Source organism: Nerophis lumbriciformis, linkage group LG06, assembly GCF_033978685.3.
Source record: "Nerophis lumbriciformis linkage group LG06, RoL_Nlum_v2.1, whole genome shotgun sequence".
In the NCBI taxonomy this organism is placed as follows: domain Eukaryota; kingdom Metazoa; phylum Chordata; class Actinopteri; order Syngnathiformes; family Syngnathidae; genus Nerophis; species Nerophis lumbriciformis.
Window position 1 is genome coordinate 31,170,120 of NC_084553.2, and position 14,196 is coordinate 31,184,315.

The 14,196-nt window shown below is 37.9% G+C and overlaps 1 protein-coding gene across 1 annotated transcript in view; it reads left to right on the forward strand.

The window, feature by feature from the left end:
• Positions 1 to 14,196, forward strand: part of prtga (protogenin homolog a (Gallus gallus)) — a 65,450-nt gene that overhangs the window by 24,224 nt on the left and 27,030 nt on the right. The window contains exons 3-8 of the mRNA XM_061964111.2: positions 2,493 to 2,637; positions 4,348 to 4,481; positions 4,698 to 4,994; positions 7,878 to 8,037; positions 8,431 to 8,678; positions 13,541 to 13,705. Coding sequence (XP_061820095.1) covers positions 2,493 to 2,637; positions 4,348 to 4,481; positions 4,698 to 4,994; positions 7,878 to 8,037; positions 8,431 to 8,678; positions 13,541 to 13,705 — 1,149 coding nt within the window. The remainder of the gene's footprint in view (positions 1 to 2,492; positions 2,638 to 4,347; positions 4,482 to 4,697; positions 4,995 to 7,877; positions 8,038 to 8,430; positions 8,679 to 13,540; positions 13,706 to 14,196) is intronic.

The window sequence follows — 14,196 nt, forward strand, 5'->3', positions numbered from 1 at the left end:
ATAGAATGTGCATAGTAAAGACAAGGTTTGCTTTGATAAATTCATCCACACATTAGATGTGTGAATGTTGTCTATCTGTGTTGGCCCTGCGATGAGGTGGTGACTTGTCCAGTGTGTACCCCGCCTTCCGCCCGGGTGCAGCTGGGATAGGCTCCAGCACCCCCGCACTCTCGAGAGGGAGAAGCGGTAGACAATGGATTGTTGGCATTATTTGCCCTTTGGCAAACATCACCATCCAAAGCCGAAGGTCAGTGTCCTATTCTCATCTGTGACAACAGCCCTATAAACCCTAGCAATTATAGATTTTCCAACTTGACTTAGTAGTTTATCAATAATCAACGATCGCCCCGCTGTTTGTCAATCCAGCATCATTTGCTTGGATGGAAAGGCCCAGTAGAGAGACAAGAGATCAGTGTGGCTCATCTCTCATGCCCTAAAGTCATATCACTTCAGCACATTAATGACATTTTTTTGGTTAGAGCCTGTGTTAATGTGGGGGCGGGCGGCAGTGTGGATTTGTGTGGGAAGCAGGAGGGGGACTGGGATGCCTTTCCCCCCCAATTCAGTTTTGACATCCACTGTGGGTCTTACAGCACAGAGACAACAGCTCAGGACTAATTTGATTAAACACAACCATGCCACTAGAGTTGGCCTTTTGTCGAACAAGAACGCCAAAGAGCACAAAGCTGTGATTTTCACATCATGCCAGGAAAACAACTTGGTAGTAAAAAAGCATCTTTAAGGTAATGCACCTACTCATTAGAGTTTGGTTGTCATCGTTGAACAATGATAAATAATAAATGATAAATGGGTTGTACTTGTATAGCGCTTTTCTACCTTCAAGGTACTCAAAGCGCTTTGACACTACTTCCACATTTACCCATTCACACACACATTCACACACTGATGGAGGGAGCTGCCATGCAAGGCGCTAACCAGCACCCATCAGGAGCAAGGGTGAAGTGTCTTGCTCAGGACACAATGGACATGACGAGGTTGGTACTAGGCGGGGATTGAACCAGGGACCCTCGGGTTGCGCACGGCCACTCTCCCACTGCGCCACGCCGTCCCTGACAGGAAACAAGTTCATCAAACATCATTAAGTCAATCAGATCCATAAGGTTTGAAACGAACAGACTAAAGAACAGCAACATATGACACTGTTGTTGTTTATTTTCCCTGTTTTTTTTTCCGGGTGGTTTTTATATTTGTTTTTTTATGTTTTAAATTTTTTTTTCATTTTAACTCTTTATTCTTACTCTGCTCATTTGTAGCTTGCTAACTAAATGTGTTGCACAGACAACTGTTCAATGACAAAATAAGCAAACAAGAAAATATTGTTAAACATCGTTTTTCTCAGGCGTCAGTTTTGCTTCCGTCTATTTACTTTTATTTAAATAGCACAAAATCTTAACAGAAGTAATTTTTGCACAATTGAAATCTGGTCCCAACAACTGTAATCCCTCTTGACCAAATGGCACATGTAGTCCTCTATCAGAAAGTTGGTGTTTTGATTTAAGTCTTATTTTTTTGGCCACAAATCACACCCAAGTATTTTACCAAATACCTAACCTCAGGCTTTTGCAGCTTTTTGAGAAAAGAGGGGGGATGGTAGTGCTTGTTTTTGACCTCAGTGGCTTTAAAGACCTTTACAGCCCAGGAAGACCCTCTGTCAAAAGAGAGCATTTATCAACAGGAAAGGCTAAAACTTAAATCCTTACCCATGCACCTCTGATAACATTTGTAGCACTCCGTGGGCTTATGGGGCTTGTTGTTTAGCTGCTGGTGGTGACAAGAGCTCAGTTTCAGGAAACATTATCCATGCAGGTAGGATGTACCGGTAGTTGTTTGTAGCTTTTGACAGCCCTGACATTTGACGGAGATGAAAATTTTCAAAGGTTAAAATCAATAATATAATTTCCTAAAAGAACATTCAATATGTTTTGGGTATTTGCTTAACTTTAAAATGGTGGTGGTGAAGGAGAAATGCATGCTCATTTTAATGAAATGTATAATGATGGTGCGCAATTTTTCTTAATGAATATAAATATACAGCTTGTCTAATTTGCACTTCTTATAAGGGTGGTGCAGAAGCAAAGGGCAAATCTATTAAGTATTGGTGCAAATCAATATAAATGTGCAGATTGAACATTTCATTTTAATTTCATGACGTTACTGTCCCCTTACATTGGGGACAAATGGGGACATTGACCCATATCTATTATAAAAATATTGCGGTGTTTGGTAGTTTGCCCTCAATTTTTAATTGAGGACTAGAGTGGAACATTGTCACCTACGTTACCAACATTTTCAATTAAATTAATCAGACGTTCATTTTCAGAGGTTGTTTGGACTAAGAGGCATTCTAGTTATGACTGCATTTATTTAAAAAACACTCAGTGCTTTGACATTTTAATCACCCATCCAACTTCTCAAACATGTAATTTAATGTTGACACTTTCTAAGTAATAGTATGTTCTTTTCTGCTTCAGGTATTTCCTCGTTTACAATCCAGCCAAGGTCCATCGTGGTAACCGAAGGCTCAGTTGCCAGATTTTATTGCAAAACCACGGCCCACCCTCCTCCAATCATCACTTGGGAGTTCAACCGGGTCACATTACCCCTCGCCACTGAAAGGTATGTGCTCTGATGTTTTCAGTCCACCTTTTGGGACACATGCTTGTTGAACGGCGGAGTTGTTCTACAAACCCCGTTTCCATATGAGTTGGGAAATTGTGTTGGATGTAAATATAAACGGAATACAATGATTTGCAAATCATTTTCAACCCATATTCAGTTGAATATGCTACAAAGACAACATATTTGATGTTCAAACTGATAAAAAAAAAATTTGTGCAAATAATCATTAACTTTAGAATTTGATGCCAGCAACACGTGACAAAGAAGTTGGGAAAGGTGGCAATAAATACTGATAAAGTTGAGGAATGCTCATCAAACACTTATTTGGAACATCCCACAGGTGAACAGGCAAATTGGGAACAGGTGGGTGCCATGATTGGGTATAAAAGTAGATTCCATGAAATGCTCAGTCATTCACAAACAAGGATGGGCAAGGGTCACCACTTTGTCAACAAATGCGTGAGCAAATTGTTGAACAGTTTAAGAAAAACCTTTCTCAACCAGCTATTGCAAGGAATTTAGGGATTTCACCATCTACGGTCCGTAATATCATCAAAGGATTCAGAGAATCTGGAGAAATCACTGCACGTAAGCAGCTAAGCCCGTGACCTTCGATCCCTCAGGCTGTACTGCATCAACAAGCGACATCAGTGTGTAAAGGATATCACCACATGGGCTCAGGAACACTTCAGAAACCCACTGTCGGTAACTACAGTTGGTCGCTACATCTGTAAGTGCAAGTTAAAACTGTCCTATGCAAGGCGAAAACCGTTTATCAACAACACCCAGAAACGTCGTCGGCTTTGCTGGACCTGAGCTCCTCTAAGATGGACTGATACAAAGTGGAAAAGTGTTCTGTGGTTTGACGAGTCCACATTTCAAATTGTTTTTGGAAACTGTGGACGTCGTGTCCTCCGGACCAAAAAGGAAAAGAACCATCCGGATAGTTATAGGCGCAAAGTTGAAAAGCCAGCATCTGTGATGGTATGGGGGTGTATTAGTGCCCAAGACATGGGTAACTTACACATCTGTGAAGGTGCCATTAATGCTGAAAGGTACATACAGGTTTTGTAGCAACATATGTTGCCATCCAAGCAACGTTACCATGGACGCCCCTTCTTATTTCAGCAAGACAATGCCAAGCCATGTGTTGCATCAACGTGGCTTCAAAGTAAAAGAGTGCGGGTACTAGACTGGCCTGCCTGTAGTCCAGACCTGTCTCCCATTGAAAATGTGTGGCGCATTATGAAGCCTAAAATACCACAACGGAGACCCCGGACTGTTAAACAACTTAAGCTGTACATCAAGCAAGAATTGGAAAGAATTCCACCTGAGAAGCTTAAAAAATGTGTCTCCTCAGTTCCCAAACGTTTACTGAGTGTTTTTAAAAGGAAAGGCCATGTAACACAGTGGTGAACATGCCCTTTCCCAACTATTTTGGCACGTGTTGCATCCATGAAATTCTAAGTTAATTATTATTTGCAAAAAAATAAATAAAGTTAATGAGTTTGAACATCAAATATCTTGTCTTTGTAGTGCATTCAATTGAATATGGGTTGAAAAGGATTTGCAAATCATTGTATTCCGTTTATATTTACATCCAACACAATTTCCGAACTCATATGGAAACGGGGTTTGTATAATGCTGGCTCTCTTGCCAGTCATGTTATGATATTCTTGTAATTTATGCATGTTTGTGTCCTCCAGAATCACAGTCCTGCCCGGTGGTTTTCTTCAAATCCACGGAGTGCAGCGGGCAGATGCTGGCAGTTACCGTTGCGTCGCTACCAACATTGTTAACCGGCGCCGCAGCACAGAGGCCACACTTACAATCACCCTAGGTGTGTCACGGCACTCTGTAATGTACACACTCAATATTTGTAGTTTTATCATAGAAGTATGAAACATACTGTATGGTTAGCAGCCCTGTAAAAATCTGACAAAACCGCAACGTGATACCTGAAGGAACCAATGATTTGTTGCATTGCTTTACAGCATATTTGACATGAAACTCTGATACTGATGCTTCCTACCACTCTCTTGCCTCTTCCCCGCAGCTCCCAGCCCCCAGCTTCCCCAGAGACCACGCATCGTAGTCGGACCGCAAAACATCTCTGTGTCGGTGCATCAGAGTGCCACCTTAGAGTGTATGGCCACAGGCAACCCCCGTCCCATCATTTCCTGGAGCCGGGCTGACAGCAAGTCTATTGATGTTTACCACACCAAAGTGTTGGGAAATGGCAACCTCATCATCACAGACATTAAGCCCCAGCATGGAGGGGTGTACGTGTGTAGGGCCACCACTCCCGGCACGCGAAACTTCTCTGTTGCTGTAGCCAACGTTACTGTTCTAGGTAAATATACAATCACACTCACAATGTTAAAATACTCTAAGCTTTTTACATCACTATATATTTACCTTCACAGTGGAGGTTATATTGGCTTAGTGTTGTTAGTGTACAACTTATGTGCTACAATAGCTGAAAAATGTTTCTTTACATTTTGGTCAGAATCCACTCATTTATGTCATCAAAAGTACTACTAACGAGTGATGTATGATCTTTAGTTGATTAATCAAATTAATCTATTTTTGTAATCTAACCTAAATACATGCTGAGAAAAGCGGTCAACTTGAGGTATTTTAAATAAAATGAATTACATTATTATGTATATAGACGACAGGGCTCCAATTTTACCGCGGTACGTGCCACAACCGCCCTCGTCGTTTGCTGTAATGCCCTAAAAAATTGACCAGCATCTGCGGCAAGAACATGCCGTGACCGCCCTTGACTTTTTACTTGTTAATGGACTAGGGATGTAACAATAAATGGTATAATGATAATTCACAATAAAATTCCCGCCGGTTAGTAATACTGTCTATTTTTTTAATGACCGAAAAACTGTCATTTATTAATGCATTTTAGGCCTCACAAAGTCAAGCGCTTGCGTACTAGCGTCGTTTGGCTTAATAATCATGGCGGACTAACTACACAGACTTTGCTTCGGAGATTTCCCCTCGGAGTAAACAGAGCCAAGCACTTGGTTTAACGTCATTTTTTCCTCGCTTCCCGGCGTGCGTTTAAGAGCGCACTGCTGTTAAATGGCGACAAGTGTGGACAATATTGGAGACGGACGCACTTGTCCCCACACTAAAAGTATACAGCAAAGGAGAAAACTATTTGATGTTGCTTTTATTTTCTCAATACAGCGTCCATCAGCTGTGACTGAAAGTTAATGACGTGAGGAAACATGCAGCAGGCAATGTGTCGTGAACGTTGTCACAACTTGTTTATAAAGTCTTTACTGGGATGATCACTCCTCCTTTATTTAATTGAAAAATGTGTCAGTGTCCAAATAACATCAATACTAGCTAAAATATTTTGTCATCTCATCGAATTGAACGCCGGCTGTGAAGATTGTGTATTCGATGTGGGAGGTGACACTCCTGTTTTTGTTGTTGTTGGCAAACAAGGGGCTGTTGGAGGAGAACAAAGCTTGTTTATTAGACTTCATCGTCATTAGCCAAACTGCTTTGTGTTTTATGTTGTTGATATCAAAAAGTAAACACCAGGTTTTTGTTTTTTTACATTACTTGTGTTTTTTCATGTCACAAAGGTATTACTTCAAAAAAAATGTATGTGACACATAATTTTGTTAATGTTTTATTGTATATAGTTATATCCTATACGACATATTTCTGCTCAAACTCTTAGTGGATATGTCCCGATACAGCATCTACATGTACATATAAATGTACATATCTTAAAAATAATAATAATTTTAAAAAAATCCCTCCCTCTATCAAAATGTAAAAATAGAGTTAAAGCTAATGACAAAAAGCTGAAAATTGATATTATTAAAACATTTAAAAAAATTATATTTGTCTTTAGATATGTAGATAACATTAATCTATAGCCTTTTAATTAGACATTACACATCACATGATGGTATTACGTTCACACCCCAACACTGCTTTACCTAACAATCAACAATCATGATTTCAATATTGATAACAATAATCTTAATTATTACTTTGGCCATAATTTGCAGCCCTAGATCTCATATATGAACACTACTTTTAGCTATATGGACAAAAAGTGCAGTTACGTCTTATGGCCATCAGGTGCCATTTTTCAAAATGATATGTACATATACACACACATACACGCATGCATGCCTTGGTGCCCTTCTAAATTGCCTTGGTGCCCTAAAATATGAGCCCTCCTTTAAGGCAACACTTGCCTTGACCATAAAAAGTTAAAATTTGAGGCCTTTATAGATATATAAACACAAAATATGTTATTGTTTTTAACAGATGCAGTCTGTTTTATTTATCAAAATAAAACATGAGGTCCATATAAAGTGCTGAAGTTACCACATCAAAAAACAGTTGAACACTTCTGAGAAACAAGTGTTGAATGTTGAACTTGTTGCTTTACCTCTGCTTCAGATAAAATAAAATGACCAAAAAAGAACCATTAGTCTCAGTGCCAGCATATGTTACCAATATTGGTTTCAGAGAGCGGATTTAACAAATAAATCTATATCTGTATTTGTCACAATTAGTTGTAAAACGTGTCAGAGGAAATATTGGCTTTGACTGGCTTTCCTGACTGTCAAATTACATAATGTCTTGTACACGTAGATCAGTGTGCAACAATATCTCATCTTTTAAACCTAATTTAATGATTTACGTACAAGTTTTGGTTTCATTTCGTCCATCTGCAGTCACACAGGCATGCGATTTATAACAAGCACGGGCGATTAAAACAACATTCTCCTCCAAATGTGTTGACTTACACAAACCATAAATACACTCTGATACGTCTTTAAGTTTATTATAAATATTTTACACTATACATCCTCCACTATTTAAAGCTGCTAACATCAATCAGTCTTGTGACACAGTGAGATCTCTTTTTCGCAGGGGTTACATATTATCCTTGTGCTGCATGGCAGTACTGTTGTTGCTCTCAGTCAAACACAAGACGAAGGCGAGGCAAGTCACAGGCATACAGAAACAGTAATGTTAGAGATTAAAAACGTGATTAACACAATAGATATGACTGTAATTAATTATTCGCAATTAACACAATAATTTGAAAACCCTACTGGAAACACTTGCTTTGATGCCTTTATTCCTGTCAAATCTTATTAGATTATAATCTATTGCGTGAGAGTCTATGCAAAAACTGTGTTGTGTTAAATATATAATTCCTATGGATGTTCCTCCACAGCGCCGCCATCCTTGGTGGAGTGGCCAGAGAGCTTGACACGTCCACGTGCCGGCACTGCTCGCTTTGTATGCCAAGCTGAAGGCTTGCCAACACCTCACATCACATGGCTCAAGAACGGGGAGAGAATTCACTCCAATGGTCGCATCAAGATGTACAACAGGTATTTTTTACTTTTTGATTGGTTTTATATGAAAGCAAAGAAGTGGATCAAAGATCAAAAGCAAAATGTTACTGTTTATTTTACCTCTGTTGGCCAACTAAAAACAAATCACATGAATAATTAACTTGTGGTCCTGCAACAGGAAGGAGACTGAATAATTTACCAGTGCAAATTAGGGATTTAGTAGGTTTTCCTCTAAATTTCTCTTTTCTATTTTGCTGTCAATGTCTGCTAAAGGTAATTATGTGATGACTTAGCTTGGGAAAGGAACCACATGATGAAGTGTGTGTGTGTGTGTGTGTGTGTGTGTGTGTGTGTGTGTGTGTGTGTGTGTGTGTGTGTGTGTGTGTGTGTGTGTGTGTGTGTGTGTGTGTGTGTGTGTGTGACCCACAGCAAACTGGTCATCAACCAGATCATTCCTGAGGATGATGCAATTTATCAGTGCCAGGCAGAGAACGAGCAGGGATCTGTCCTCTCCATGGCAAGGCTCATAGTAGTGATGTCGGAGGACCGCCCGAGTGCGCCACGGAACATCCGAGCGGACACCGTGTCCAGCTCCGCCATACTGCTGGCTTGGGACAGGCCGCTTTATAACTCCGATAAAGTTATTGCATACTCTGTTCACTACATGAAAGCTGAGGGTGAGTGAATAATATACATATGAGAATAATTATAAAGTATTAACAAATCATAATGGGACAAATGGCCATTACACCCAAAGGAAGTGAAAATTAAATAACATCCATTTGTGAGGGCCCTTTGCTAGATCTCTTTTCTAGCTCATCTCAAAGGTGTTAATATTTAAATTAGTTACTTACTATGTATAATTGCATACAATTGTTTTGCGCTGAACAAAGTCAATAGTACATAATAACTAAACAAAAATAAAACTTTCTATCGAATACTCTTTTGGTTTTTGCCCTCAAAGTTTTCCTGTGTCCAGGCAATTATTCAGAGTTTGTAACAAAAACATGATTTTAAGAAAATAAAAATATATCGATTATGAACCAAGTATTAGTGATATTGTTATTATAAGCGCTAAAGCAGACAAACTATTTATAGCGGCATTGTGATGTTTTATTATGTTTGTTGGCATTCACGAAATCTGCAGTGAGCAGTAGTCAGTTATGTTGTTGAAAAAATTGCGATTATTATAAATATGCCCGTTACTACATTACATACAGTATATACTTGGATGCTTTTTAAGGGCTTTGTTGACAGAATAGAGCTGACTTTTGATGGCATTTATTTACAATTTAGAATGCAAAAAAAATGTAGAAACATTCTTGTCTTACATAAGGATTGTGAATGATAGGCAACATTTTTAAAAAGTGCAGTTCTCCTTTAAGAACGGCAGACTTTATATGAAGTACAGTATACACTTTTAATAATAGAGATGTTAAACGTTATTCAAGACTGTCTGCTTGTCTGTAGCATCATCGCCATCAGTCGACAAAACAAGAATGGCGGATAGCTACGGTGGTTAAGAAAGGTCACAGCAAATGTAAACGCGACAAGACATTATCATAAATTACAACACAACAACTTTTAGCTCCAGCATGATTGCAAGTCCCACAACAAATACAAACGCCACAACACCATAATATAAAGCCGCAACACAACTTTAAGCCACAAAGGACACGACAGAAGTGACGGCAGAGTAAGTTACAGCGATGGAACAACTTCCTAAGCATAGTATTTTAGTACTATTGGAAAAAAAACTACTTCTTTATGATTGAAAAAGTGGTCACACGTCACTTACTTTTCCAACTTCGTTCATTAGAACGTTTTCAACTTTCCATCTCAGGAAGTGGTTGAGGCGCTGTAACTTGTCCACTGTCACTTCTGTGTCGACTTTGTATTGTTGTGTTTTGGCTTACAGTTTTTGTGTTATGGTTTTTATTGTTATTGTGTTGTGGTGTATGTATTTGTTGAGACTTTTCTCTGATATTGCAGCTGTTTATTAAATGAGAGTAATAGCAGGTCAAACCACTGCTCATTTAACCTGAAGAGATTTGGTTGCACATGCTTTTTATATTAATGTGTTTCGTAATTGTATTAATTGTATGTCAAAAACAACAGTAAAAGTGGCTGGTAAACCTACTAATAATTCAACCTGAGGAAATGTTTATTGCACTTTACTTTTTATATTAATATTATATTATTTCATGTTGAAAAACAAAAGCAGAAGTAGCAGGTAAATCTACTGTTAAAATGTTGGTTACTGTACTTTAATTGAACATTTCTTGAAGAAAAAAAATGAGAACAGAAAAAGTTTCCTCTTGTCAATTCAATCTAAAGTGTTGGTTGCACTTTATTCAAATAAGATGTGAATGGATTGGCCCTTAATTGTTTTTTAATATCTTGTTTGTGTCCATATTTCATTTATACCTAATTCCTTTACAACAGGAATATAGGAAACTTCACCTGTTGTGTCGAGTATCCAGTATTTATTTCACAGTCACACTGCTTGATTTTCTTTATTGCTAAAAAGTTACTGAATCGTTTACAACTAACTGAATTGTTTCGGATCGTATTGTTGTAAAAAAAAATGTATATCATACATGAATCGTATCGGCAACCACAGATTCTGAATGGAATCAAATCATTGTTAAAACAAATTGTCACACCCCTATTTATAATGCTATGGATGATATCCACTCGGTGCAATGGATGCGGTCCCTTCCAAGGTTTCTCGTTGTTCCCATTGGAATGATTTTTTTCTTGCCCTGATGCGGGATAAGACCTGAGGATATTGTTGTGGTTCGTGCAGCCCTTTGAGGGATTAGTGATTAAAGGCTATATAAATAAACTTTGATTGATTGGTGATACTTAACATACTAAGCTGCAATGGAGGTGATTATTATTAGCTTGAGTGATCGGCTCCACACTGTGTATGAAGACACATCATTTGCTGTTAACTTATATGTATGTATGTATATATTATATGGTCTAAAAATGAATACAACTTCAGGCAGATGGGATTTGTGTTTGTCATTGGCATTAAAAAGTATTAATTGGTCACATACCTTTTTAATGAAAATTGGCTAATTGATTAGCACATCCCCAAAGGTAATATAAGTCTAGAATATCATATTATTCTTCATCTACTACATAATGAATACGAGGCAGCTGAGTAATTTCCGTTACTGCTGTCCTGTCAGGCAGAGGTCACATAAAGAAAAAATAAAGAGGAAAAACCTCTTTATCTAGACAAACAGGATTAGTCCTATTTAGCTATGGACTTTCAAGAATCAGGGCCCCTTCCTTTGACTGATAACATTAAGAATGCATAGAAAACTATTCAAAAACTTGTATGGCAGCAGAAAAAAGGCTTCTGGACTTCCAGCCTTCCTTAAAACTATTTCTATTGACAGCAAGAGTCACAGTGGAACAATGTTGCATCTCAGGGAACGAAAATCCACTTCCTCGTTCAAGGGCTGCACTTAATTAGAATTCGACTAACTTCAGTTGGCAAGGTGAACTGGGAAAAAATAAACACCTGCTAGTTGTAGTTGATGAGGAAGTCAAAGTAAAGTGTTTTATTGTTAAATCTGTCAGGGATTTTACTACTTCAGATTTATATTCGCTGACAACTTCACAGTCTTTGTGTGAGAATAGCTGTGAGAGAACAGCAAGCAGTTTGTTCTGCACCTGAGGCTGCAAAGCCTCGCACTAAATAGAGGCTTTATAATAAGAGGAAAAACTAATTAGTCTACTTGAAGGAGTGTCCAAAAGTGCATGTCCTGGGAAGCCAGTCAGAGTTTGTGAATTGGGAAGGAAAGCAGACTTTGTTACTCTTTCCTAGGAGTCATGAAAGAGGCATTCAGTAGGAGGACAAAACATATTAAGTGCTCGGTTTCTAAAATCAAATAATAATATTATAATTATAATATTTTCCTAAGAAGACAAATGCATCCATTCTGTGGCTTTGCTCATTGGCTATTAATGATTTAACCTATCAAGCATTAGCTTCACAAATACAGACAAAACTGCAGAAGGTGTATGATTTACACAGTAGAATGGACATGTTTCTCTGTACTGGTGATTTGATTATCATGTTGTGAAATAGAGACACTTACACACCATTACGAATGGATTCCTTTCACATTTGAAGCAATAATGTCCCAATTTCCAGTTCCTGGGAATCAATACCAGTACTCAACAGTACCAATTGTTGGTACTTTTGTTTGTGTCAATAAATGTTAATTGTCTAATATTGAAAAAAATACATTTTAAAGGAATTTAAAAAAATGAGCTGATTATAATGACTGTGCTGTCCAGTTGTAGAGATGTAACGATATAAAAATTTTGTATTGCAGTTATCGCAACCAAAATGATCACAGTTAGAATTATTATTATTCTATATGATTATTGAATGTGCTCAAAAAGCGCTTATGCACCCACTAAAATTGTTTGACCATGTTTTTTTTGTTTTTTTAAATAAATAGACACACTGTTAGAAAACCGACTATTTGGTACGTTTGTGTGTATTATGATTAATTGAAAATGTGCATAATTGAATATCATAGTTGCTTCGACAGTAATGTGTTTATATGAGTTTATCTCAAGACATTCAATCGATCGATTGGCAACAGTCCAGTTGTGATCGATTGAATGACCTGGATGAATGAGAACATTCATAGACATATATAAGTTTAGATTCTTAAAGACGTTAATGTATCTTGTTTTAATGTTAACATTTAAGCTAGCGAGCTGGCAACAGTCAGTCCGTGAGTTTATCAAAGTGCAGGTATAAATCACTGTTTTTTGATCATTTTAATTTAAAATGGTAATACTAACCGTCGATAGTTTTACCGCAGTTATCATTATTACACTTTATCATTACATCTCTATCTATTTCTTATCTCTTGTTTTCTTATTACATTTCCGAGTCGCATTTGCATGTTTTATGTATTAGACTTCACATGCAGTTGCACTTCTAAGGCGTTAGATTGCAGTAGTGTTCCGTATAAGTAGGCTCCGGTGTGTTGCCGAGCTACTGTAGGAAGGAGTCTTTGTCATGAAGCTGAATGTGCCGGTCTAGTCTTATGTTGCGTGTTATGAAGTCTTTATACTGTAAGTGTTGTATTTACTGTATGTAAAGTGCATCTTAATTGTAGTTTTCATTACCAAATTTGGAGGTGTTTAAGTTGGAATATAAAATTGCTAATGCTAATCAGTAGCATGTCTATGGCAAAGTCAATGTAAATTAGCGTCAATGTAAATTTGCGTCAAGCTAGCGCCTCTTGGAAAAGTGGATCCTTTGGCATTGAAAATTGTAACATCACCTAGAGGCAGTTTGACTAAGTGACTTTAGTCTGCAACTAGACATGATGTCACACATGCAAAAAAGTTATCGAAATATGACACCGTATGATTTTACACGAATCAATCCCATGTGGTACTGGCAGAATTATCTTGGTGCCTATAAATGTACTGAATTTGGTACTCGTCCCTACACATCATTCTAACTTATTTCACTATCTCCTAATTTGTTCAGGATTAAACAACGAGGAATACCAGGTTGTTATTGGAAATGATACCACTCGGTATATTATTGATGACCTGGAGCCAGCTCGCAACTACACCTTCTACGTTGTGGCCTACATGCCAATGGGAGCCAGTCGCATGTCAGATCACATGTTCCAACACACGCTTGAGGACGGTGAGGAATATAACGATAATGTCCTTCAACATGAGTGATACCTTTTCATGCAGAAACATAACCATGAGAACAGAAATGACATGGTGTTTGACTTTCATGTTTGTTTACAAGATGTTTTACTGCAGTTAATGAGTGTTGGTGTTGTTGACATAAAAGGGGGGATGGAGGGCTGCAAATATCTTTGTGCTTTTGTGTTTCTCAAATTTGTGCACACAAGCTTATTTATATTATATTTATATTATATTATATTATAGGTGTGTTTGTGTTTAAGCCTAATTCTCCTGCTGTGTTTTTGGATTCCGAAAGAACCTCATAACAGCTCAGTCTTGGCCTGTCTATTTAAATTTTTCACAAAACCATCCATACAGTAGCTATGTATATGTATGTATAATGCCACGAGTGTGTGGATATTTCTTTCATGAGCCAAAGTTCATGTTTTGCATTCGAAACCATTACATGTCGGGATTTTAGCAACAACTTTAGCTTTGGCG